Source organism: Podarcis liolepis (assembly GCF_965112155.1).
Source record: "Podarcis liolepis genome assembly, chromosome: 2".
Lineage (NCBI taxonomy): Eukaryota > Metazoa > Chordata > Lepidosauria > Squamata > Lacertidae > Podarcis > Podarcis liolepis.
The window spans coordinates 22825454-22853322 of record NC_139555.1 but is presented as its reverse complement, the minus strand read 5'-3'; the positions used below and the strand labels follow the sequence as shown (position 1 = coordinate 22853322).

The window sequence follows — 27869 nt, the reverse complement described above, 5'->3', positions numbered from 1 at the left end:
ATTGTCATACCTCTAATTTTGGCCTTTGTTTGTTTGTTTGCTAGTAAGTCTTCAATCCAGAGACCGGATAGGTACTGGAGGGCAAGTTGTGGACTGCAGTAGATTATTTGACAATGATCTACCTGATGGGTAAGGTAACACTTTTTACATTTCATAAATGCCGTTTACATATTTGTCTGATATTTGCAGTGATGAAAAATGGAGGGAAGAATACTAGTGTGCTCTAAAAAAATATTTACATGTAGACTTATTTTGGAGTTAGAGATGCCAACCAGCAATTTAACTTCATGAAAATACTGGACTACAAACTCCCATTATCCCTGAACATTTGCCATGGCTGGTGAGAGTTGAAGTTCAAAACATCTGGACAGCATTGGTTGGAGAAGGCAACTTCACCAACAGAAGAAACTGTGTGTGTGTGTGTTGGGAATTCTGATAAAACTGAAACTAAATCCTGATAAGATAGACACAGTAAGTCCCCACATCCAGTAACTTGTATGTTTGCTTACCCTCAACACTGCTGTCCCTGAAAGAGCAGGTATGTGATTTGGGGGTGCTGCTAGATTTATCACTTTCAGTTGATGGGCGAATGACCTTGATAGCAAGGAGTACCTATTACTAACTATGGTTGCTTTGCCAACTGCCGGCTTTCTGGATAGAGTCAGTTCAGCAACTATGATATATGCACTGTTAACCTCATGATCTTCTAGGTGGCATTGTAAAGCCCCGAACAACTTGGGTCAAGGTTAGCTAAAGTACTGTCCTTCTCTGTACAGCCCCCTATACAGTCAGATATATGGAGAAGGCCTTTCTGATGGCGCATTCTGCAATATGCAGAATGCCACCTACTGGCAACATAAAAGAGGGCCTTATCCCTGGTGGCCCCTACCCTTAGGAAGGTCCTCTCCTGTGATTTGGGAGGTACCAGTAGTTGGGCACTTCTGAAGTTTAGTAGTAGCCGTGTTGTAGAAGTTGATTAGTAGCCCTGATGTTACTGCCCTATATTATGGCTTGTCTCTGTAACATTAACATTATTTTTAACTGTATATTTCTTTAAATAAAAATGAGTAATATAAAAATAGTGTGGATAGTTAGCCAAACGTAATGTTCATATTATGGTGTCTGTTGGCTAAAGACTTATTTAAAACAAACTTCTTCTAAATATGGTGATTTTCTTTCAATGTATAATTCTAGTTGGGAAGAAAGGAGGACGGCCTCTGGAAGAATTCAGTATTTAAATCATATTACACGAACAACACAGTGGGAGCGACCAACACGGTAAGAATTATTAGAGAACACTGTACAGTAAATTTTTCAGTGACTCAAGCTGAGCACTTGGGCTTCTTGTGGATTTAATTGGTAGGAGCCCATCATTCCCTGAAATTGTTGCTAGTTATTACCTCAGTTCCACATCTACCAAATAGAGGTTCCTCCCAAATACTGCTCCTATAATGTAAATCCTTCCTATATCCCTCTTACAGAGTCGGATGTGGATATAACGGACTTGCAATGCATTACTAGAGTTTATAAATGGGACACAGGTGGCGTTGTGGTTGGCAGTTAGAATCTGTGCGACCAGATGAGCTCCCGTTGCTCTTCCCAGCTTCTGCCAACCTAGCAGTTTGAAAGCACACCAGTGCAAGTAGATAAATAGGTACTGCTGTGGTGGGGAAGTAAACAGCGTTTCCGTGCACTCTGGTTTCCGTCACGGTGCTCCGTTGCTCCAGCAGCAGCTTAGTCATGCTGGCCACATAACCCGGAAAGTGTCTGTGGACAAACGCCGGCTCCTTCGGCCTGAAAGTGAGATGAGCGCTGCAACCCCATACTCGCCTTTGACTGGACTTAACCTTCCAGGGGTTCTTTACCTTTATCTACCTTTTCCTGACTAGAGTTTATATTGCAAGGCCATTCCCCTGCCCCACAGATAGGGTTCTGGCCCCCAAAGGTTCCCTGCCCCTCACAAATGAAAACTATAAAATAAGAAGGCAATGTTGGCATTACTGTTTTGTATTAGATAAATGACACTTGGTTATGAGCCAGGTTAGTATAGTTTTCCTTGTGGAAAGTAATTTAGTAATATGGGAGAAGGGACTGGTCCATATTTTGAGTTGCTGCCATCGGGCCATTATTTCATTCAGTGAGGATTAGTCTGTACATTAGTTGTCACACATCAGTTTTCTGTTGGCTCCTTACTTGGTTTTAAGTATTCCGTATTATGTTGTTAGATTGTGCATCTGTTGAATATATTGTCAGGTCCTTTATCGCTGCACGCTCTCCCACTTGCTCTGTTTGTAATAGGATACAAGCAGGGCATATGTTTCTCTGCAAAGTAGCTCTGGGCATCTTGTGGCCACAAGCGGCACTTGATTTTTATTACCATGCTTCTGAATAGCATTGGAATCCAAACTTGTGTGTTGCCTCGGCATGTGTATTATATCAGTGATGCATAACTTTTTAATTGAAGCTACCCACAGTTTAGGAGTCACCAGTACGGTGACCGCAGGCATACATGTACTCACAGAGGACTTTGCTCAGAATTCCCTGCCCTTGCTGATGAAATGAGTCTTGAAAGAAGGGTGATTTTTTAGCCAGAGAGTACGGTTGAGGGTGTGTGGTTGCCTAGAACAATTTCTCCCATTTGCAAATTGCCCCATGCATCCAAAACGGTTGGCAATCTATGGTTTAGAGACAGTTCTCTAAAACAGAGAGGTCTGAAAAACATTATTACTGTTAACAGGCCAGCATCAGAATATTCAAGTCCAGGTCGACCACTGAGCTGCTTTGTGGATGAGAACACACCGCTTACGGGAATAAATGGCGCGACGTGTGGACAGGCATCAGATCCCAGGCTAGCAGAGAGAAGAGTGAGGTCTCAGAGGCACAGGAATTACATGAGCAGGACCCATCTACATACGCCTCCAGATTTACCGGAAGGATATGGTACGCATTTCTAAAACTGCACAACTATCTGTCTGTCTGTTTTTCAAAGGCTATGTACTTCAAACGACTATTATTCTGAAGATCTAATGAGAGGGATTTCCCCCTTCATGCTTTCATGATACTGGTCTCAGTCCAGCTCTGGTGACTTAATTACTGTATGGATGTAGTATAGTGCTGGAGCTTTGCTGTGTGAGAGAAAAATCCTGTTTATTCCTATTCTGATCGTTGCTTCTTTTACTTGAACCATGGAGTGGTGAAATTCACTAGTCCAGATCTCAGGCTTCTAATTTAATCAGTCTCACTGCAAGACGAGGGAAGAACAGAAAACTTTTTGAATGGAATAGGTGATATTACAGAGAGAGAGAGAGAGAGAGAGAGAGAGAGAGAGAAAGAACCACATTTTGTGTATGTTTCTTTCTCAAAGGCTTAAAGATGTTATTTTTAAAAAAACGAAACAACAAATTTATGTTTATTGTCCAGGAAAGCACACTCCAGCTATATCTCATGCCAATGTACATGTGTAGGAAAATCTGTGTTATAATTGAAATGCATTCCCAAATTAAGCACGTCTGAGGGACTGGTAATAAAGATTAAATTTTTTTATCTGAATTCAGCTTCTGGTAGCTTTGCTCACAGAACATAAAACCTTCTCTGGCCGCAGTGGTTTCTGAATCGTAATTATGTAGCAATAGCAACAGTTTTAAAGCTTTCCTGCGCCTAAATTATGCTTGGTGTAAAACTTGGTATTTTGGGTGAAAAGACTTGAGAACTTGGTCTGATCACAAATTCCTAGGCTCAGAAGCACCCAGTTTTTAAATTCTTAGTTTATGACTACCCAGATGAGCCACTATTTTGCACCTGGCTCTGGTTGGTGTACCTCTCCGATCCCTTGTATAGACATTGTAGAGGAATAAAATGGGCAGGCGTTAATGAAACATCCAGGAAGACATGTTAATGAACAGAGTCTTTGCTGCAGATGGTGATGGAGACATATGGCACAGAGTATCAATAGATGATATGAGGGAACTGGGAATGGCCTTAGAGAACTGCATTAAATGCTAACCACTTCCAGGTTACGTCCCACCATTAATGCCATTGCATGAAAGGCAGTGCAGAAATACAAGAAACAAAGCTTTTCTCACTCTTTGAGAGAAAGTTTTGGTGTTGCATTTTTCATTGTATCCTTGAAGGCTAATAAACACCTTTAAAATACCTAGCTGTCTGAGGATTCTAAGAGACATATCCTATAGTACAAAGCAATGGGTTGGAACTGACCAAAGTGTGTTACTTTGGGCCTATTGAAACTAATGGAACAAGTTAGCAATGGCTAATTCAGTCTGGATCCAGTCCAGGGTATTTTATGGTATGGCCATAAGTATGCAAATTTCTAACTTTCTGCTTAATATGATCCTCTATCGTTACACCAGTTTAGGTAAAGTTTAGGGCTTCGGGTGGCACTGTGGTCTAAACCACTAAGCCTCTTGGGGTTGCCGATCTGAAGGTTGGTGCTTTGAATACATGTGATGGGGTGAGCTCCCATTGCTCTGTCCCAACTCCTGCCAACCTAGCAGTTCAAAAGCATACCAGTGCAAGCAGATAAATAGGTACCGCTGTGGTGGGAAGGTAAACTGCATTTCCGTGTCCTGTTGTGCCAGAAGCAGTTTAGTCTTGCTGGCCACATGACCCGGAAATCTGTCTGTGGAGAAACACCGGCTCCCTCGGCCTGAAAGTGAGATGAGTGACGCACCCCATAGTCGTCTTTGACTGGACTTAACTGTCCAGGGGTCCTTTATCTTTAACTTTTTATACCAGTTTAAGAATGTAACTCCATGTGTGTTAAAAATTCTCAGGAAAAAATAACTCGTGTATTATTATACTACCCTTGACTTCCAAAGAAATTCTTCAGAATTTTCAGTTCATAAAATATTTCAAAATCCTTTGAGACCCACTTTAAGTTGCAGTTCACTTCTGTTGCTATGGCTCAGTGTTTCCACGTAATCTTCCTCTCTGTGTATATGTCTCCTGCCCTATGATCTAATCATAAGGCGAATACATGAAAACGTAACCTCTAAAGTGAGAGTTTCAACCCCACCCCAAGCTGCTCCAGAGGATTAGGGGAAACCCCCAGAATAGATGAGGGGTACAGGGGAAAGAGGGGGAAATGTCCTGCTGAGTCGGCAGAAACGCGTTTTGCTAAGGGAACAATTTTGTTGGCTCCAGCCCAGAATACAATAGCCAACTGGGGAAATATATTGTTTAAAAATTAAGCTACCTCTACTCTTGCTTTGCTCTGGCTGTTAAAGCTAGACCAAGCACAAAAGTCTTTTTAACTGTTCTTCGCAAAGACATTCAGGTTTTGACAAATCTCGAGGGGAAGGGAATTTATAGAGTTATTTCAAGTCTGTGAACTTGTTAACCTTTTGCATGGGATTTTCATTAGTAAACGAAGCAATCTTTTGTTTCCACATTGGCACGTCTGAATGAACAGAGCAAAGGACAACTCAACAAGGGCAGGTGTATTTCCTACATACCCAGACTGGTGTAAGCACATGGCATGATCCACGCGTACCGAGGTAAGCGGATAATCTGTCCTTTGATGCTGTAAGTTAAATAAAGTTGCTGTACAAATCAAATTAGTAATATATACATTGGCTATAATAGCCTGTTGGCAGGAGGTATGTTATCTATGAACCTGTGCAAGCCCAGATTTTGGAAGTGGTATCAGAAAATTCAGACTCCTAAGAAGCTCTGATATAATTTAAAGCAAGAGAAACAGAAAGCTTAGAGCCCCAGACTCTGAAGCAATGTAGCGATTGCAGTGCTTAGTGAATTCACAGAGATCTGAGAGGGACATAGTAAGACTTTTCACTGATCAGATTTTAGTGCCTTTCATCCTTTTCCTTTCTGTGTGAAGTGAGTAGTTTAAAACAGACCTGTGCGGAACTTTTGCATATTTTTATCAACTTGCCTCAGAATTCTAAGGGAGGTTTTTTGGGCACAGAATATTCAAATATTTTTTAACAGTGTGCACAGCGCTGGCTGGTCGCTGAAATGTTGATTATGCATTTTTTCTTTTAATATTAATTGACACGGGCATAAAATAATTTTGGTAAATCACCTGCTGAGTACATATTTAGAGCTAACTTGTTCAGTTCCTTGCAGCGCTAGCATGATGTAGTGATCCGAGTGTTTGACTTGGACCAATGAGATCCGAGTTCAAATCCCCACTCGACCATGAATCTCATTAAGAGACCTTGGTCCAGTCCCTGTCTCTCATCCCACCCTTCTTGAGCTCCTTGGAAGGAAGATGGGATATGAATGATATAAACATTGCTACAGGTTCGGATGTTTAATCTCTCTAGTAGATTGGGAGGTCCTGTCCAGTGAAAGCTGTGTTATACGGAGCTTTAGTGATGGAGTGCCTGAAATCACTAGTCCCAGATCCCCCTGCCTGATTTGAGGCAATTTCTTCCCTTTCCACAGCAGCTCTGTTCAGGCTCCCTACTCTCCAGGAGAGCATTTGTGGGGGGGACGGGACCAGGAGGAGGGAAAGGGAGACTGAGGGCTCAGCTGCTACACAGCTGCAAATAAAATGTTTTAAGTGTGTTTTAAGTGCAACATACAATGTGACACTAGATAGCGATGGTGAGCCTTAAGGAAAATTCAATGTATTTTTAAAAATGCTTTGCTTTTAAAAAAACCAACACAAAAAAACAACACCCCATTTTCAGAACGATTTTTATGTGTTTGTAGATTCCACCTGACTGTGTGATTGCCTTCTTTTTAGTCATGCAATAACTGGACACAACCCTTCTGGGATTATGATTTTTTACGACATCTAGTGGCTAGTTTTCTTAGTTGGCGAAAATTGTCTGTGGCACACATGCATAAATCTTCATGGAAAACACCGGTATTGACAAAAGTGTCTGTCCGCCTTCCACTGTTTCTAAAAAAAACAGAACTATTCCGATGTCCTTTAAAAACTGGCATTAAGAACATGCAGCTCCTGTAGGAAAAAGGATTTTGTTTTCGTTTTAAGTCAGTATCCCATTAATTACCGATGTAGTTATTTTCTTCTTAAAGCAAAAAACATAGGTTGTGCGATAACAGTTTTTCCAAGACCAGTGTAGCGGGATGTTTTTCTGAGAGTACGTTTTTCTTTTCCTTTGGTGGGCTTGCTCCTTGAGAGTAGACATTCCAGCTGTATAGATCAAGTTTCCGAAACAATGCATACTCTCAGGCTTCATGGAATTGTAATGTTACTTTTACACTGGTTTGGCTCAGAGGCCAAATACTGAGGGTTTTTTCTCTCTCTCTCATTTTTATGTTTGTTTTTGCAGGGATCTTAGCAACATCAATTGTGAAGAGCTTGGTCCTTTGCCTCCTGGATGGGAGATCCGGAATACAGCAACAGGCAGAGTTTATTTTGTTGACCATAACAACAGAACAACGCAATTCACAGATCCACGGCTATCGGCTAACTTGCACCTGGTTCTAAAGTGAGTTCATGATGTCACCAGCACATGCAGATTAATGTTTTGGAGCATGAAAGTGGTTCTCTGGGAATGTGCAATAGGTTGATTCTGCCACCTTGGGTTATATAACTCCTTTGTGTTGACTTAAGATCTCTTGAGACTTTGTAGTCCTGGGGAGAAGCAATCTGAAATATATATTATTGAGGGAGTATGTGGAAGAATAATGACACAACAAGGCATTGCAGAAGCTTAGTGGTCTGCATTGTCTGCCTTTAATATTTTAAACCAATACAAAATAAGTGCTTTGAAATATTCTTGGCAGCAAGATTTTTTGGTTTCACTTTGAAAGAACTGATTCAGTTGCCCTTGAGGAAGAGTTTTAATCTGAAACACATAGGGCAATAAAATGGCCTTTTCGTCACCATCTGAGCTCTTCTTTCCATTCACTTCTGCATTTAATGCCTTCCTTGCTTTACTCTGTTCGCCATGTTTCCAAAAGCAGAAGAGACTATATAAATCAAAATTGCCATTGTCTAGACAGAGCGATCCATTTGTTCAGACACTCCTGGAATTTTATTTCATTGTTCTTCGCTTTAACACCTTTTAAATGCTATTTTGGGAAACACCTGCATAGCATTAAGTAAATACTCCACAAAAGCTGGGTGGTTAGAATGTGACTGGGCATAAGAATCCGCAGAGCTAGACTAGTGATGAGACTCTGGAACCACTTTTTTATAGGAAGGGAGGCTGTGGAAGGTAAAAAAGTAAAAGTTAAATTGTCTTCAGTATATCTGAAAACGCTTAGTGTACCTTATGTGCAAATATGCACATAGTTTTGGAAGCTATTTCTTACAGAATCAAATCTGTTTGGAAATTTTGGGGGGTGGGGATTTTACTCAGACCCATTAAAATTAACAACCACGACTAACTTAGGCCCACTGGTTTTAATGGGTCTACTCTGAGTAAACATTAGTTAATTAAAATCTCAGGGCTGTGGTCATCTCTTGGCTAGAATGTCAAGCGAATTCAAATATAACGTGTGATATTTGAGGAGTCTGTAGTTACCTACTGAAGAAGAATGTAATTTTAAAAAATATATATTACTATTCTAAGATAGTAATTTGCATTTGTTGTTGTTTTTAATTTTCAGTTTCCTAGCAGTAACCAATTGACATCTATAAAATTGTGATCCTTATAGATTTCCAAGATAGCTGTGACAACCTTCAGGTTGTCTTTCAGTAGGATAAACCTCAAGCTGAAAAGTCACAGATCTTTTTTGCACTTCTCAGCCTATTGCTACAACATTTAAGCTTTTTCATTCATACATCTGTCTTTCATTATGAAAGGATTTCAGAAATCCAACCAATAGTCCAACAGTGTCATCAGCAAAGTCCTCAGACTGATAAATTTTCTCCAGTCTGCTACAGTAAGGCGAGATATGTGAAGATAATTTCTCCCTTCTTTTCACTAAAGAGGAGATAATTTTTGTGGTTTCGATATATCCAAAGCTTTAGATTAGTTAAAAAAAACAAATGTATCTGTCACAGTGAAGTTATACATGGCTTCAGTTGCCTGTCCGATCTCAAAGTACGTAAGTTTAGCATGTAGTGTTAAATTTAGGGAACTCTAAATTTAAGAATTGTGCAGTGAAAGAACAGAAACTTCAGAGGTCAGTGTGAAAAGAAAAGAAAAGAAAAGAAAAGAAAAGAAAAGAAAAGCCAATTTTTAAATTATTCAGCATAAAGTGGACTGGGTGTAAATAATTTGTTGCTGACATACTGAGTGCTGTCCAGGCAGACGGATGGATAACTGAGCAAAAGGCATGACTCGTTATCATGGCAAGTGTAAGTCAATCCCACTGTACCCCAACCCAAGGGCATAGCTGGAAACAGATCTTCATGGTGAATGTGGACCAATTAGCCAAGCCCCAAGAACCAACATTGTCTTACCAGTTGCAGTTTATTTTGGAGCGGAACAAATTGCAGTCCCTGGTTTGGACATAATGTTAAGCAAGGAGTTGAGGTTCACTTCCCACACTCACACCTGGGCAACCTGGGCATTCCCAGTAAACCGTTAACAAGAGCTTCATTTGCATGTCACAATGAATCACAGTTAAGTTCTATGCAGATCTCAGGTGGTACTAAGGGCTGCTGGGAAAAAGGAACACACAATGGTCCCCCCCCCCCAAAGATTTTGTTGCGCTAATATGGCTTTTCCAACTTTTCTTGTAGGCAACATAGCTACTTTTACTTTCAGTAAGGATACCAAGGCCTGCTGTTCTGAGTTTACATGCAGCCCTGACATGTTTCTGAGTTTACATGCAGCCCATGTGTTGAAGAATTTTGCAGAACTGCAGATTAAGCTGAACCATTTAACCTGGAGATTGCCTTCCTCGCAGCCACTTCAACGCTCCTTTCCCTGCGCAGAACATACTGTGCAGCAAAATTTGGCATGACAAATCTCCAGGAACATTCACGTAGAAAATATTTTTTATAAAGGTTTCCCCCCCCCTTCCCCAGTTGCAACCTGAACTTCATTTCAATACATTTTTTAGAATAGCTAATAAAAAATAGTCATTTATTTGTGTCTGTTGAGTGCATGTCAATCTGTTTCCCTTTTCACCTTACCAATCTGCTTACAATCCTGTGGTCCCGACTAGCCCAGGTACAATCTTTGTCAAATGTTCTGTACAAGCGTTTTTGTAAGCGAATTCTTCTTTAAAATGTAAGGCTGTATCAAATTTAAATTGACTGTGCCTCGAACTAACCCTGAACATTCACATGAACATCGATAAAACATGCAAAACAAATATGAAAGAGCTTTTGAGCAGCGGGTTGTCAATATGGTGCTGCAATCTGCTTAGCAGAAATGTTCAAAACCCCTCAAAGCTGGTTGAAAACGATCAAGACAGGCAGATGGATATGTTCTTAGTCTCCTTTAGGAAACATTAGTGGAAAAGCAGGGCACTTGCATAGAAACCATTGTTACACTTGCCTCAGAATGTTGGTTGAAAGGCATATTAATTTGTTGTGGGGGGGGGGGATAATGGGAAGTCTTGAATTACTGACAGCAGCTGCCATTCTTTTCAGTCGTCAGAACCAACTTAAGGATCAACAGCAGCAGCAGCAGCAGGTAGTCTCGCTTTGCCAGCTTCCAGATGAGGCCGAGTGCCTGACTGTGCCCAGGTATAAGCGGGACCTTGTGCAGAAACTCAAGATTCTGAGACAGGAGCTATCCCAGCAGCAGCCCCAAGCTGGACACTGCCGGATAGAAGTCTCCAGGGAAGAAATTTTTGAGGTAACTTTCGGTAGAGTTATCTTAGGTGTTAAATAATGCGGGGGAACATCCTGCCGCCGGGATGGTTCTTGCTTTTTTTGGCAATGTAAATGGACAAAGATTATGTGGAAACATCTGAACAACAGCACATTTTTTGAGATTTCATGGTGAGCAATGTGATAAAGTGAGGAGGCTGAATCTTAATTCGTTGTGTATATCCGACATGTATCGTCAGGCATCATTTTACTGAATCTAAGCTTGAGTCCTATACATGCTTTCTTGGAAGCACAATCTATAATTTAAAGCAGGGGTCAGCAAACTTTTTCAGCAGGGGGCCAGTCCACTGTCCCTCAGACCTTGTGGGGGGCCAGACTATATATATTTTTTTTGGGGGGATGAACGAATTCCTATGCCCCACAAATAACCCAGAGATGCATTTTAAATAAAAGCACACATTCTACTCATGTAAAAACACGCTGATTACCAGACCGCCTGTGGGCCGGATTTAGAAGGCGATTGGGTCAGATCCTGGGCCTGAGTTTGCCTACCCATGATATAAAGCAAGTGCCTGAATTTTATTGGCATAGAATCGGGCTGCGCAAACGGGTTTCAGTGCATTGATGTATGAACTGCCCCCTTTTCTTGTGGCTGTAAGGAATTAACGTCCAGCCATGTTGGACCAGGATTGCTTCTTGTGCTCTCATTCAGCAGGGATTGTGAAAACCTTCTCACCACAAATGTATTATGCCAAACTACTTTTCAGGTCCGGAGAACTACACCCAGAATAATCTCAAAACATTAGCAATTCATGTAAGCTGCACAAGAAAATGGGCAATATACCCCTGCAGGTTAAAAGGCATTTTTAAGTGCATGTGGCAATGACAAAAGATCCTCACATGCCTGCTTATATATTATGATGCCACCTGCTGTAAGTTTTGGATACTCTGATTTGTTCTTTCTTTAGGATCTTGAGCAGAGGAACATCAGAGTAAGGACTATGATAATATTGATAAATGTATTCTCTGGTGTAATTCCAGGAGTCTTACAGACAAGTCATGAAGATGAGGCCCAAAGACCTGTGGAAGAGATTAATGATAAAATTTCGTGGGGAAGAAGGCCTTGACTATGGAGGAGTTGCCAGGTAAATAATAATGCCTTAGGTCTGTCTCCTAAACCAGGATCAAGCAGCATTCAGAGTTGCTGTTGAAATAAATTCTGATACTTGGAGATTGATGTGAAGGCACTGACAACAGCAGAGCTCTGTGATATATGGCAAGTCTGGGGAGAGGGGAAAACAGTTATGCTGGTTCTCTCCCCACCCCCTATCTCATGGCTCCCCAAGTTTATTCATCTCTAGCAGTAGCCTGTATTCAAAGCCCACCCCTTATTTTGATTGCCATCTTATACTGAATGAATGCATTAGTATATATTTACTCTTAGAAAATAAGCCACAATTTTTCTTACTCTCAGAAGAACCTCTCTATGTAATTTGTGGTCCTACTGACCTTGAGATGTCAAGGAGTCTTACACACTCAAGGCATGTTATCTGCCAACACTCAACATACTACAAATGGTAAAATATGATTAATAATGGGGAAATCAATTGTTGTATGTAAGGGTTTAACGGATGATGTTAGAGCTTTGTCAACTCTGTTGAGCATATCCGTTTCAAGGTAACAGGCTGGATAAAACTGTTCTGTGAATGGTGGTCTTCTTCCACTCCCGGAATGGAATCTTGGCTCCAATATGTTGTGATTTTTCCCCGTCTAGTTAGTATAGATTAGAGAACAGAAAGTTTGCAATTAAAAAAAATTTTTTTAAAAGGTTTGCAATGTTAAGAATTGCATTCTGTGTTAATAATTTCTTTCAAGAAGGAAGGTTCGTGTAGGCTTCAAACCAACAAGGAAATGGGAATGACCTTTCCCTGCTTGCTGCATACCATGAGATCTTTTCTGCCGTGTGTTTGGACTAAACATTAAGTTGCCGTAATTCCAAGTAACAGAATAGGGCTGGAGAGTGCAACACTACATTTTCAGAATCAGCAATGCAAGTAGGCTCTGACCTCTGATTGTGAAACAATATTATGTGGAGTGTTTTTAGTGTGCTGTGGCTTTTCTGTTCACAAAAGGGACTGTGCGAAAGAGCACAAGCTACAGCCTGGAACATGAGAGGGAAGGGAAGCAAATCAGCCAAGCACCAACCCCTCCTTTTTCTTCACCACTGCCACCAAGTGGATGTCTTTAGTAGGAGGGAACTATTTCTACAGTTTGAATAGCTATCCATAAGATCAAACATATGCATCCTGCTATACCTCTTCTATAATGTTTCTCTAACTAAGCCAATACTCATCAATTTGCATCCCTTAATTGAGCTTCTGCATCCCTTCGTAGTTCTCTCCTGCAGTATCCAACTCTGCTCTCTTAACATTTTTCATGGTTTTGGTCCTTTTCTCACTTGCAGCTTCTCAACTCCCACTCTTGAAGTTTCCGACTCCGCAACCTTTTGACCAACTAGGCTGCTTCCTAGCTTGACTTACACACAATATTTTCACTTCTCCACCAAATATGTTAGCGAATCAGGAGGAGTGTTTCAGTTGTGTTTCTGTTCCCCCTTAATTGTCAGGATAAATCTTTGACCCTTCTGTGCAGATGTGAGCAAGATACCCCTTGGCACTTTTAACTCACCTTGAACTTTTTATTCCCATATGCACAAAACTCTTTAAAGCCAAAAGTAACCATTTTGCAGCCCAAGTTTTCCAACCAGAAGCCCACCACAAAATGACATAAAATTCTATTCCTTCACAGACTATTCCTTTTCAGTGCCCACAAAGCCCTTTTCAGCCAAGGCCTTCCCTTCTCAGCCCCCACACCTGATGTCTGGTTTAGGGCAAGTGGAAATGGCTTGCCCAAAACTGCCTCAAAGCATGTAGGGTAACAGGGATGAAGGTTAGCAATTAATTTCAGATTTCAGGTGCATTTCTTATCACATTGTTTGAACGGAATTCTTTTTTTTTACATCCAGATATGTTAAGACTGCCACTCAGGGGTAGTTTTTATTCTTCAATATCTGCCCTCAACTTTGCTGCTCAGAGGTCCCCAGCAGATGTTTTTATTGGGTTCCTTGTAACATCACCAGTGGGTCTTTTCTCTCTTTCCTCCCCCTAACTCCACTGGCAGACCACAGGATATGAGCCTCCCTCTCCTTAAATTCCAAGGCACCTGCATTTAGCTCCAGTTTTCATTATGGACAACTAATAGTTGAACAAATCGTTGTAGTTCAGTTACTTATCAATTCCAAAGACCAGAAGCAGAGGCGTGTTCTCTCGGGTGATCTGAGGAGTCTGCCATCAATTCCATTTGGCATAAGCTGGCCTGTTGGCAATGAGCTTTAGTGACCCGTGCCAGGAAAGTAAATCTCAGAAGCGCTGTGAAATTCTGTGAATTTTTTTGCTGTTAGCTATACCAATATTTACCAACTGGAGCAAATTTATTTAGCACTTTAAATTTTAAGCTTTTAAAGTAATAGTCCTTCAGGTAATGGGTATATTTCAGCATACAGTTAATATCTGTTCAGTACAGTGCATTAAACTGCATTCAGTGTGACTATCACAATCTGAAGAAGGTATCTGAAGAAGTGTGCATGCACATGAAAGCTTATACCTAGAACAAACTTAGTTGGTCTCTAAGGTGCTACTGGACATTTTAAAATATATATATATACATATATATATCACAATCAGAGTCATATTCACACGGCTGAAACAGTAGAAGGTCTGTATTCAGTTAATTTAAAGTCTTCCAAAAGAACTGTGAATTAGAATGTCAATTAAGCTCTTAAGTTTCACATTTAACAATATATAGATACTCCAACATTGTTTATGATTGGAACAATTATCTTAAAAACTTTCTTTACATATTTTTTATTCTTTTTCCTTCTTGTACATTTGCAAATCTGTGTGTTTTGTTAATAAATGAAAGACAACAATGGCTCCCTTTATCTAAAAAAGATTGTCTTTTCACCCCTGCTTGAATCATGCCATAACCTTCAAGTGTCCCGATTCCCCTGGCGCATTCCTGGAATTTCAGAAGCCCCCCTGGCTTCTGATTTGATTCTGGGATGTCCCATTTCCCCCCTCCAGCGCCGCCGCGGATCTCAAGGAGGAGGATGAACCAGCGCTTGCAATTGCAGTGGTCCTGCAAGGGTATCTTATACAGTGGTACCTCAGGTTACATACGCTTCAGGTTACAGACTCTGCTAACCCAGAAATAGTACCTCGGGTTAAGAACTTTGCTTCAGGATGAGAACAGAAATTGCGCAGTGGCGGCAGCAGGAAGCCCTATTAGCTAAAGTGGTACCTCAGGTTAAGAACAGTTTCAGGTTAAGAATGGACTTCCAGAACGAATTAAGTTCTTAACCCGAGGTACCACTGTAGTAGGAAGCAAGCTAAGGTGTGGTGTGGCACACCTGGACCTCTTACTGCCTTCTCAGGCCCAGCCCTGCTGGAGTGGATGTGCGCAACCCTCTTGTTGGCCCCTCTGCTGCCGCCACTGTCATGGCGGCCTGAGGCGCAGCGCAGGCGGAAGAAGCGAGCAGAGAGGTAAGGGAACAAGCAACTGCCAGGTAGTGGTTGCGGCAGGGGAGGCAGCCAGCTGACTCGTGCAGTGGCATGGCACACAAAGGCATGTGTCTTTTGGCACCGTGTTCCGGCTTGCGTGGGAACACAGCACCAAAAGACACGCACCCCGATTTTCATCTCAGGAACATCGGAGGGTTGGTCCCCCATACGTCTGGACATTTTCCCGGGATTTCAAAGGCGGAATTGATGCCTCCGGGGGTGGTGGTTCCCAAAATGTGTCGCTTTGTCCTGGATCTTAGGCAAGTCAATCGAGAAATCGTTGGTATCTTGGCGTTTTTTCTTTTAAAAAAAATAAAATAAAAGCTCAACAACTTTCAGGGTGTCCTGGTTTTTACTTTTTGAAATATGGCAATCCTACTACCACTGGTCTACACAGATAGGCAGTAGCTCTCCAGGGTTTTGGACCAGGGCTCTCCAGTCACCAGAGACACTTGGGATCGAACTAGAGAACTTTTGCATGCAAAACAGGGGTTCTAGTTACCATCATGCCAAACTTTGGGGTTTGTCTTAAAAAAAAAGCTCCACAACTTTGGGGTTTCCTTTCAAAAAAGCAAGCTCAACAATTCTGGGGGTGTCCTGGTTTTTACTTTTTGAAATATGGCAACCCTATTGGAGGGTAAGTCACGTTCTATATAAGTTTTTCTTTGTCACTGCTTCCTTCCCTGTGTGGTTCTTTGTTTTACATCTTTTTATTCTGGTGCAAGGTACGGAAATAGTTGCTTCCTTTCTTTTTGCCCCCTCAAATCCCCCCCCCCAATTCAAGCCCATCTTCAACACCCTGTTAATAAAGGGCACACAACCGATTACTGTGCATAGCTAGTGCAGTTATACAGCACACAGCTTTTGACATATGCAACTAAAGAGATTGGACACGTCAGCAAGACGTTGAGAGAAATAGTTGAGAGAAATTGAAACAAGAAATTCTGAAAATGTGCTTATGAGACAGTTGTGAATAAATGCTGTTCCCATTACCACATTCTGTTGTCATTGATTAAGAAATTATTTATCACTGAAGACCTGTGTTTTTCTGCATCAGTTTAACAGTGTTTGACCCTTAAAATGTTTTGTTTTCTTCAGGGAATGGCTCTATTTGCTCTCCCATGAAATGCTGAATCCGTATTATGGCCTCTTCCAGTATTCGCGTGATGACATCTATACACTACAGATAAACCCAGATTCTGCTGTTAACCCGGTATGGAAATGTACCCCATGTTTGTGGCCAGCACTTCCTTTTTAATAGTTTTGGTGTGCTAGCTTTATGCAAATCTGAATTACTTTAGTGACGTTCAACTTCTTTTTTAGAACAGATAGAAACTGCTTTGGGAGTTCCCTTTTTGTTTTTGCTTTGAAGTGCAGGGTATAATCATGAAAATTAATGAATGCTGCAGGTTTGTTAAACCTTAGACAAGAAATAAAGGTGTTAAGTTGTAGCAGGAAACTTTGAGGTCAAATATAAGAGGAAGTGTTGTAATCCTAAGAATACAGTGGTGCCCCGCAAGAGGAATGCCTCGCAAGACGAAAAACTCGCTAGACGAAAGGGTTTTGCGGTTTTTGAGCTGCTTCGCAAGACGAATTTCCCTATGGGCTTGCTTCGCAAGACGAAAACGTCTTGCAAGTTTGTTTCCTTTTTCTTAACAACCATTAATACAGTTGCGACTTGACTTTGAGGAGCAACTCATAGAACGCGGTGTGGTAGCCTTTTTTGAGTTTTTTGGTGATTTTTGAAGCTTTCCCAAAACTTTTCCGACACCGTGCTTCGCAAGACGAAAAATTTGCTAGATGAAAAAACTCGCGGAACGAATTAATTTCGTATTGCGAGGCACCACTGTAGCTGTTTAGAGGAAGTGTTTTCAAGTGAAAGTGGAAGTTTATACAACACTAGGGGCTGCACCTTTGCTCACAAGCCAGTATTGTGATGCAGCACAACAAATCTTGCAATAGGGGCTGTACAGTCTCATATAGATAGATAGATAGATAGATAGATAGATAGATAGATAGATAGATAGATAGTCTTGATGGAAGTGAAGCAGGCACCTTAACATATTTTAAAGCTTTTTATTTTATTTTTCGGACTCTTCATTGTAACTTTTAAGTAAATCTTATTGCATACGAAAGAAAATGTTCTTGTTGAAAAATCTGAATGCTTCATCAGTTTTGGAATCAAGCCAAGAACCCCGGCATGAGTACATTTTTCCCTTCAATTCTAGGAACACTTATCCTACTTCCATTTTGTTGGACGGATCATGGGGATGGCTGTGTTTCACGGACATTATATTGATGGGGGCTTCACATTGCCTTTTTACAAGCAGTTGCTAGGAAAGCCAATTACGTTGGATGACATGGAATTGGTTGACCCAGATCTTCACAACAGCTTAGTATGGATACTGTATGTACTGATCTCTTTGAAATGATGCTTATCATTTATAATGGTTGTATTCTGCTTTAATTCATTTGCTATAAATGGGCAGGCTATGAATATAAATTTTGCTAAAAAAACAACAACAACTATAGGTGAGCCATGGGAACTTAAGTCTTCTAATCCAAATCATTATTAGAAAGACTGGGACAGATGTAACGTGACACATTTGGTAGCCCCATTGGGGAAGCCTGCCAGCTTTAGGCAATCTGAGCCAGGATGGGGTGACTTGAGGTATGTGTGTGTATTTTGCATAGGACTGGCTAGGGAACCACAATATAGGCTACAATTGGCCATAGTTTTCTATAGAATGGCCTTCTTAGTCTTGTGCTGACACATAGGGTCTGTCCTCCCTTGTTACTTCTGAGCATTCCACAAGCTTTGTAATCAGAGGGGATTTTTATCATGGAATAAAACAATTTTGGGGTACTTTCATGTTAAAGAATACATCACCCACCCACCCTCCAGAGTATTGGATTCTTAGAGGCAGTATAAGCAAATTTTTTTGTTGTTTTTTTTTAACGGCAGGCTATAGGATGTACGGTTAGGTATGCCTGAGACGTTTAGAATTCATATAATTTTGCTTTCTGTACTTCAGTGAGAACGATACTACCGGAGTCTTGGACCATACATTTTGTGTGGAACATAATGCATATGGTGAAATTATACAACATGAACTGAAACCTAATGGCAAAAGCATTCCTGTCACAGAGGAGAGTAAAAAGGAATACGTCAGGTATCAAAAACTATAGTCTTTGTCGTTGCTTAATCGTTTAGTCGTGTCTGACTCTTCGTGACCCCATGGACCAGAGCACATCAGGCATAGTCTTAAAAAACCCCAAAAGGTTTCTGTTACAGTGCTCTGTGCAGAGGGTAATATGGTATGCTTAAATTAATAGAGTGACTTTGTCATGTTAATGGCTGCTTAACTTTGGCCCTACAGATGTTGCTGAACTATAACTCCCTTCATCTCCGACTACGCTGGCTGGGGTTGATGGGAGTTTTAGTCCAACTATTCCAACAACATTTGCACGGCCTCTAGCCTGTCTATATAGATGCTTGGTTGAATAGTTTGTAGTAATGTTTGCAGCTTGGGATCAAGCATCTAAGTTGTTGAGTGGGAAGACACTCCTCTACAAATAGGACTTGTAATTTATTGCAGACTTTATGTAAACTGGCGATTTTTACGAGGGATTGAAGCTCAGTTTCTGGCTCTGCAGAAGGGATTTAATGAAGTAATCCCACAACATCTGCTGAAGACATTTGATGAGAAGGAGCTAGAGGTCAGTACATTAATGATATGCTAGGTCATCAAGTGTAACAAGAAAAAAAGCATTCTTCTTAAATTTTGCGTATGCAAAGTTGATCCCCAATGCTTCTAGGGATGGAGGATTTGCAGTAATTTTAACCATGGTTAACATGCCAAATCACCAAAGGGTTGGGATTCCTTATTTCTTTACGTTTTGTAGACAGGCTTCTTAGTAATACTCTTGTCTTGCTAGTTAATGACTTTAAAATGCTATTTTTGATAGAATACATCACATACTTTGGAGGGCTATTTTTATTACCCTTAGCATTATTTTGAGTGTTTTACAATTCCTTTAAGAAACAGATTCTTAATATTGTATCATAAGCGCTGGATGATAAAAGTTTAAATAGTAAAATTTTGTAGTTCTTAATGGTTGGGCAGAAAAAAACCTAAATTGTGCAGTGTGAGTCAAAGGATATCTTGGAAACTAAAATGTGCCTCTGTAGGAAAGTATTTTCTGGTAACCATAGATAAACATATTCTATTTCCTGTAGAGAACATATTGGGGAGGGTGTCTGAACCACCCTACTATAAGTCCCATTTGCTGAAGATAGCACAGAACATGCAAGACACCCATGGGAACTCTTTCATTGCCCTCTTCTCCTTCGGCGATCACTCGTAGCCGAGTAAGATTGTCTTCCATGAACACGGTCTTAACAGTGAGTCTGTAAGTGACTGTGGAGGCCAGTTCTGGATCCACACGTCCTTCCACAGTGGGGACATAGGTTTCCGGGCAGGAGTTGATCACGGTGAGGATTTGCCAAGCACGCCTTCCTCTTAGCTCATTCCTCCCTTTTGTCCTGAGTTCGAGCATCTTCAAAAGTCCATGACACCTTTGGTAAAGGCTGTTCTCCATCTGGAGCTCTCACAGGCCAGTGTTTTCCAGTTGTTGGTGTTTATAGTACATTTTTTTTAGATTTGTCTTGAGAGAGTCTTTAAACCTCTTTTGTTGACCACCAGCGTTACACTTTCCATTTTTAAGTTCGGAATAGAGTAGTTGCTTTGGAAGACAATAATCGGACAGGAGAGAGGCGCAAACCCACACCTCTCATTTTTACTGTCCTGTGCATGTGTGCCAGCCAAGCAGGGCATGTGAGAGAGGCAAACACACATGAGACTTTTATATGCTTTGCTCCTGGTTGGGGCAGGAGGGGAATTCACAGTGCATGAGAGATGGGGTGATAATGGAACATGGATACACCCATTTCCCCTATACAAAACCCATGAAGACCTTATTCTTGGCTAGGCTGCCTTTCTCCCTTTGCTGCCCTTGCTCCCAACCACTCATCTCAACCCTTTTAAATGTTGCACGCTATAATACCCCCTCTCACCCTCTTTCCGGGAAGGGATGATGGAGATGCATGGCAGTAGGGTTAGAAAGTTGTAGAGCAATAGAATGTGTGGGAGAAGGAAAAACCAGCCCAAGAAGCCTGCATATAAGCCAAAAGGGGCCTGGGTAGCAAGGGCTTGCTGTGGATCTGTTCGCTGCTCACCTTCGGTGAAATCTGTTTCTTATTTCTAAGACTTCTATAATGCACAGATAAAGCTGACTATATTGTTTGCTATTCCACTTAGAAAACTAGGGTTATGTACTTTGCAAGCTTAAACTGACTTGTCATTTCCTACTGGCCAACATTTCATATAACAAAAGTTTTAAAAAAAAAAGAAAAGAAAAAGAAAAGTTTTGTCATTTAGAGGGATAACTTTCTATTGGTAGCAGATTTGCGGGGCTGGGGCTGGGGTGTATTGACTGCATGCAGTCCTCCACTGACTGATATTTGTACCGTTATGAACAGCTCATCATTTGTGGCCTTGGGAAGATAGATGTTAATGACTGGAAGGCCAACACCAGGTTAAAACACTGCACGCCAGACAGCAACATTGTGAAGTGGTTTTGGAAAGCCGTGGAGCTCTTTGATGAAGAAAGGAGAGCCCGATTACTGCAGTTTGTGACTGGGTCATCCAGAGTACCTCTGCAGGGTTTCAAAGCATTACAAGGTTAAAAAAAAAGCACAAAAGCAAATTTCTTTTGAATCGCTGTCCACAGTCCCAAGTTACTGCTTTTTCAATTTTGTAACATTTGTGATATATTCAGAGTACATTATGAAATGCATAGCTATGACTTTCCGTCAAAAGTCTTAAATCTGTAGGCTTGTGTGTGTTTTTGTTTGGTATGCCCGATGCCCTGGTTTTCCAAATGCATCTACTAGTCCAACTACTGCAACATTTTATCATAAATATATTGATAACTGTTGTTCCTGGCTCTGTGTGATTTTCTGGCTGTTATAAGACCTGGCAGCACATGATACTCAATTCAGAAGGCCTCTTAAGATAGCCTACCTTACAGCATAGCTGTCAAGCATCCCTTATTTGGCGGGACAGTCCCTTATCCCAGCGCCATGTCCCACTGCTGTCCCTTATTGATGATGTCCCTTAAATAAGCTACTGAAGGTAATGGGGCCCTTTCTATGTCCAGCTGTCCTTTGTCAACAACAAATTGTTGCTGTTTTTTTGTGTTGAATATATGCTATATGGTAATTTATGGACCTAATAGGTATCTAAAGCCATTTGCACGCAACAAAATATGTATTTTATCAAAGTAATTGTTGATCCCTTATTTTGGCTGCTGATCCCTTATTTTCGAGGCTGCTGGTCCCTTATTTTCAAATCTGTAAGTTGACAGCTATTCCTTATAGCTCTTGTAACATGGTAAGGGGCAGTCAAAAGCCCTTTGCGTGTCTGTGTAGCAGAGCCATCATTTTCACATACTGAAAGGAATGGAAGGTTGGGGGTATATGGTTTCTAGTATTCACTTTTCTAATACGTTCTAGAAAGCCTTATATCGGCACCTATCAAATTGGAGATGTACAGGTCACACTCCATGGATGCTGCTTTGTCTGTCACCTTCCAAAGCTTGCTTCTCTGCCCAGTCTTTTACATGTTTTGGTTGTGCTCCAAAGTACTGGACGGTAATGCCCGATTTCTGTTCCAATTGCAGGTGCTGCTGGTCCAAGACTATTCACAATTCACCAGATTGATGCTAGCACAAATAACCTGCCAAAAGCTCACACTTGGTAAGCTTTATAGATGCATTACTATGCTCATTCTTTTCTACATGGAGACTATTGAATTTGCAACTAATTAGAGAAGAAATTCATTAATAATCCAGCTTCAGAAATAGGTTATTATGAATAATCTACCTGCATATAATTAGCATATCATCAAAACCATTAGAAGAAAGAAATAAGCATTTATGATTTTTCTTTCTGCACGTCGTAGCCTAGTCATCAGTAGATTCTGTGTTACATTTTTGTGGAAAACTGTTTTTTTCCAGCAGTCTTGATCCATTCATTACTTACAAACACCATGTGTGTTTTTAATTCTTTGTCAAAACGGATCAACATAGGCATAGTTCTATTTAGAAGACAATGTTAGCGGTGGGGGAGGTAACTGTGTTCTTTTAACTGTAGCAGCCTGCTTGAAGTATATTACTTATTACGTAAATTCGGTGTGTATATATTATTGAAAGCCTATTAAAGCTTTTGTTCTCTGCATGCAGCTTCAATCGAATAGACATTCCTCCTTATGAAAGCTATGAGAAGCTCTATGAAAAGCTGCTAACCGCCATTGAAGAAACATGTGGGTTTGCTGTGGAATGAACATTTGCAGACTTACCTGGGACTGTATTTATACTCCGTCAAGCAGAAAATCCTCTCCTCAGCCATGACACAGTTAAATGCTTGAAATATAGGAAACTTCTTCCCCCCACTCCCTTTTCTACTTTAGGACGATATGAGGGAAAGGACAATTTTTGGAGTTCTTCATTCAAGAAAATGTCCTGTGGCTCCTGCCAAGGAATCATTCAGCTGCTATTAAAAACAAGTATCTTGAATATACAGAATGCTGACTTTTCCTTCCTTTCAACAGCAGTATTCTTCTCTCAAAAAGACGACTACTATTTTTGTAAAAGGTGATCTGATCTATTTGCTTACCTGATTTCTATTCTCACAGGTCCAAGATATAGCTGTCGGTACAAGTCACGTTCCAGCCTACTTAAGTAAACATGTGATACTGAACAGCATCTATACCTGCTATTTTTTTAAATAAAATATTTTGATTATTCTAATTTTTTCATATAATTGGCTAAGCAAATCATAACCCTTTTAAATTAAGGCCACTTAACGTACAAACTGTGTTTTCTTATAGTGAATGATTTAATTCTCTGTTATGAGTTAAACTTCAATGTTACTTGTGTAAGGATTTTTATATTTCTCAAGCATGAATTACAGGTTTTGGCTCCTGTTTTTCTCTTGTCCAGTTTCTTTAGCAGAATCCTAGTCGGAGTTAACTTGCACTGTATTTGGTACAGTACTTTGTGGTAAACGTGGAAACCCCCCTTTTTTAAAGCATCTAGCATTTTTTAAAATGAGCGTTTTTGTAAAAAGTCAATACTTGAGTTTTTTTTAATTTGCTTTCCATTTTAAATGGAACTTGCTGCATTTTGTAAACTCCTAAATGTATGTTGATGATATCAACAGCCTTCTGCCAGGTCGTCAGTTCATTTTTCAAAACTCTCTGTGGATGTCATACCAACCAAAGTTTTTCTGTTTCGATACAGTGAATCTGCATTGTATATTAGTTGTTGCAAAACAATATTATCAGGTTAAAACGTCTTTATTTTAAATGGCTTGTGACATATGGGTTTGTGCTAGCTACAACTAAGGGAAAAAATAGTGATGCAACGGACTTAAAAGCAGAGCTTCTGTAAATTTTCTGATGTGCTCCAATAAATAGCTGACTGGAGCACCCCAGAAATCATCCTTGCATTGAGGGTAAATATATGCAAAATAGTTAAAATAAAGGGGGCACGTTTAGATGAAATATATTGCACTGTTAATCGGCAGTCATGCAAGGAATTATATACCAATAACTAAAGTGGTTGAGCTTGTAACTTGGGGATAGCTCATAAGTACACTTCTCTTTGCAATAGTGTGTTTAGTTGCTGTGAAAAGTGCAGCTTCTCTTGTTGAAATCATTGCTGGTTGTTTCTGGTACGCTGGCAAGCACAGATATTTCTTCATAGTTTTATGTACCCAACTGTGTGGAGAGGAAAGCGGAACTTGCATGTGCAAACTAACTCTCGCTGAACAACATTGAGAACGTCTAGCGAACTGTCAGCCCAGTTGTTCGGTTGCTCATCTTCTCATGCAAAAGCAAGGAATGACAAACAACAGCAAGGCATATGGTAGTAATTAATCACAAGTAACCATCTAAAACCACCCACTTTTTCTGTGTGAATGATCGATCAAGTGTACCACGTATATGGAGGCAACAGATTGAAAACTATTAGCACAGCCCTGCTTATATTGAAGGTTTTGCTGGAGATGGCCTTTTTCCTTGTCTAAAATTGGGATAAGAGAAAGCAAGTTAAGTCAAAAGGACATTCGCTAGATGTAGACGTGTGTAGCCTGCTCTGACTTGAATCCGGCAGGTTGTACGTTAACAACCAGTCTTGTAGGCTCAAGATGTAGAAGTGGGAGAGGCGAGGGTGAACGATCATTTCCATTTGTTGCATTGGTTCCGAAACAGCCTCGCTCCTACGTCGTATTGAATTATGAAGCAATTACACAAATTAGCCATAGTAAAAATAAATAAAAAATGGTGACTGGTGGTCTGTTTAGGATTAGATTGTCCAGCATTTGGAATAGCTAAGTCTGACTTCGTCTTCCTTTGCTCATGGACTGCAGCAGAACTGTAAGTCTACATTGATTGCTCCGAGTAGACTTAAGGCGGATTTTGGAATGCAAGCCTAAGCCCCAGTTAGGGACTCTGCTCTGGTTCTAGGCTGGCAGATACGATCCTTTCTATCGGAGCAGCTCCATCTGCTTCCACTGTTCTTTCAGGTTTCAGGAATAGCATTGCGTTGATTTCTCTCTACTGTTGTCTTAAATCAAAAGCTGGTAGAATACTGGTTTCCATATCCACAGCCCTGCTACTGTTCTGCATATCTTTCAGGAGTTGTCATTCTGCCTGTGCACAGGTTGATGTAGGGCTTCTTGTTAACCATGTTTTGCACCAGGCCTTACTTGCTGCTTGTCAGCTGTGTACTTCCTTCTCTGAAAAATTATCACTTGATCCAAGATGATAGCCTCGCCCTTACCTCATGGGAAGATGCCTCTTGTTCTGCATCAGATTGTGCTGAATGTTGTGGCCTCCACTGCTCATCTTACAATATCTTGTATTATTTCATAAGGAGATGTAGCCTAATAACCACAGAACGATTAACGAGAGCCTGTGACAGACCGCACTGACAGGTCTCCGGGAAGGAGTTTGCGTTACAGGGTTTTGATAAGGCGGACTCGAGTCGGGTCTGAGATCAAAACTTGAGAGCAATTTCATTGTCGTCCTGCTTTAAACACATTGTGTCCAGAGATTCTTCCGTCATTACAGGGCTAACTTTGCAAAATCTGATTCTAATAGGCAAAACACGAACATTTCTGCATATTGCTTTGACTGCTACACTGAGCAGACAGATGCAAATTGAATATCGGGTCTCCTGAGTGCCTTCTTATCTGCATAACCATTAAAATGCTTTAAATCACACAACCTGTCAGAAGCTTCTCTAGACCCATTGAGTGTAGTCCCACGGCCATGCCACTTTTCCCGTCGACAAGTGCTAAACCCAATATTATGTTAAGACCTTTGGATTTTCAACCCAGATTTAAATGTGAATATTTATTTCCAGCTTGTCCCTCTTCCTACACGGTTTTTTCATCCATCCTAAATTTGCATTAAGTGGTTAAGAGAGATGCATTAAATGGTTATAAGAGAGATGTCACCTCACATTTCCATGCTTCCTTTTCAGAAATGAATGTTTTTTTTAATATAGTGACTATTTTGTAGGATTCAGATATACAGTACTCAGTTGTGTTTCAGATTTAATTTTTAGATGTAAAGTTTTGTAATGGTGCTTTGTACAGTATGTATTCTATTTTTTTGCACATAGGTTCAGTTTCCCTAAACCGATCATATTTTTACCAAAATGTTGTGTTGTACTGGAGTCCAGAGCACACAGGATGTCCCCCCCCCAACACTACATCTGTTAAACCTCTGGTGCATTAAAACTGGCTGCATTAATGGAAGTAAAAGCGTTGCTTCTATATCATACATCATAATGTAGCATGACCCCGTTGCTTCAGACTTTAAACCGCACCATATAGAGAACAGGTGCAGTTTGTACTTAACACAATCTCTTTATTAGATTTCCGACTCTGCCAAATTCTAAGAGCTTTGTCTATAGCTAAAACTAGTCTATATTTGGTATGATTTTTCCTTCTTCCACAGACTGACAGGTGGGTTTTTTTTGTTTTTTTAGTTGCATTTCTATTGTATTTATTGCAGAGTGTTTTTAGCATTGATATACATTGTATTTTCACCAAGCTGTTACATGAGCTTTAACAATACATCTGTATAAAATGTTTTTTTTTTGTTTTTTTTTTAAAAAGTATGTACTCATGCAGAAGTTGAGCAATAAAATTGTATGCTGTTTGCACTGTCACAGCATCAATGGTTTTAAAAAAACTGGGTTTTTTTTTTGCATTTACTTCATTTTTAAGTAAAAGCAACACTGGTGATCGTGTAATTTAGTTTGTGTGTTTTTAAAGAGGATATGTGCAGAGGCTCCCTGGATATGCTTAACAGCAGCTTTATGTGGAGGAAAAATAATCGCTTGCAGCAGCTGTGACCACTGTGTTACATGAAGAAAAAATGAAATTTTTGAAGGTCAGTTCATTGATGTTCCTTTAATATACGGACGTAAGAAGAACCTGCTGGATCCAGCCAATGGCCAATCTAACCCAGCATCCTATTCCCACAGTGGCCAAGCAGGTACCTATGGGGAAAGCAGGATATTCACACTTGTGCTTCCTGGCAACTAGTATTCAAAAGGATACTGCCACCAACAGTTGTGCTTAGTAGCCTGGTCCTCCATGAATTTGCCTAATCCTTGTTTGAAGTTAGTGGACATCACTGTTTCTTGTGAGAGTGAATGTTTTAATTATAAGTACAGTGGTACCTCGGGTTACATACGCTTCAGGTTACAGACTCTGCTAATCCAGAAATAGTACCTTGAAATAGTACCTCGGGTTGCTTCAGGATGAGAACAGAAATCGCGCAGCAGCGGCGCGGCGGCAGCAGGAGGCCCCATTAGCTAAAGTGGTGCTTCAGGTTAAGAACAGTTTCAGGTTAAGAACAGACCTCCAGAATGAATTAAGTACTTAACCCAAGGTACCACTGTATGTGCTGCATGAAGTTTTTTTTTTGTTGGGTTGCCGTATTTCAAAAAGTAAAAACCACCGGATTATTGTTTGTTTGTTTGCTTTAAAAGATCCAGGAAAAACTGCCTCCTTCCAGAAATCCCTCCCGGACGCCACTTCCACCTTTGAGCTCCCGGTAATGTTTGGGGAAATCCGGACATATGGCAGCCCTATTTTTTGCTTTCTTTCTCTGTCCTGAATCTGCCAAGATTCAGCTTCCTTAGATATCCCAGAGTTCTAGCATTAAGAGACAGGGAGAGAAGCTTGTCTCTCCTCTCCTCACGCCGTGCATAATTTTATATAACCCTATCATGTCTCCCCTTTCTCTCAAGTCCAAAATATTGTAAACTGTCCTCATAGGGGATTTGTTCCATCACCTTTTTCTGAATCTCTTCCAGCTCATTTTGAGGTGAGGCGACCAGAAACGTACACAGTGTTCCAAGTGTGGTCGTAAAATATCACATTTACTCTAATGTAATGCGCACCTTTTTTGGGGGGTGAA

General features: G+C 40.6%; 2 protein-coding genes across 2 annotated transcripts in view; both read left to right on the top strand.

Moving 5' to 3' along the window:
- Positions 1 to 129, top strand: part of LOC310700641 (E3 ubiquitin-protein ligase SMURF2-like) — a 49140-nt gene extending 49011 nt beyond the window's left edge. Inside the window, exon 5 of the mRNA XM_083490618.1 lies at positions 45 to 129. The gene's annotated coding sequence lies outside the window, so the exon portion shown is untranslated. The remainder of the gene's footprint in view (positions 1 to 44) is intronic.
- Positions 1 to 26191, top strand: SMURF2 (SMAD specific E3 ubiquitin protein ligase 2). The gene is made up of 14 exons (XM_083490164.1): positions 1 to 129; positions 1195 to 1278; positions 2738 to 2940; positions 5429 to 5513; positions 7281 to 7439; positions 10505 to 10712; positions 11729 to 11832; positions 16405 to 16519; positions 17535 to 17713; positions 18342 to 18479; positions 18906 to 19026; positions 20849 to 21050; positions 22051 to 22126; positions 22612 to 26191. Exons 3-14 carry the CDS (start codon positions 2892 to 2894, stop codon positions 22709 to 22711), a joined length of 1536 nt encoding a protein of 511 aa, XP_083346290.1. The 5' UTR covers positions 1 to 129; positions 1195 to 1278; positions 2738 to 2891; the 3' UTR covers positions 22712 to 26191.
- The last annotated feature ends 1678 nt before the right edge of the window (positions 26192 to 27869 follow it).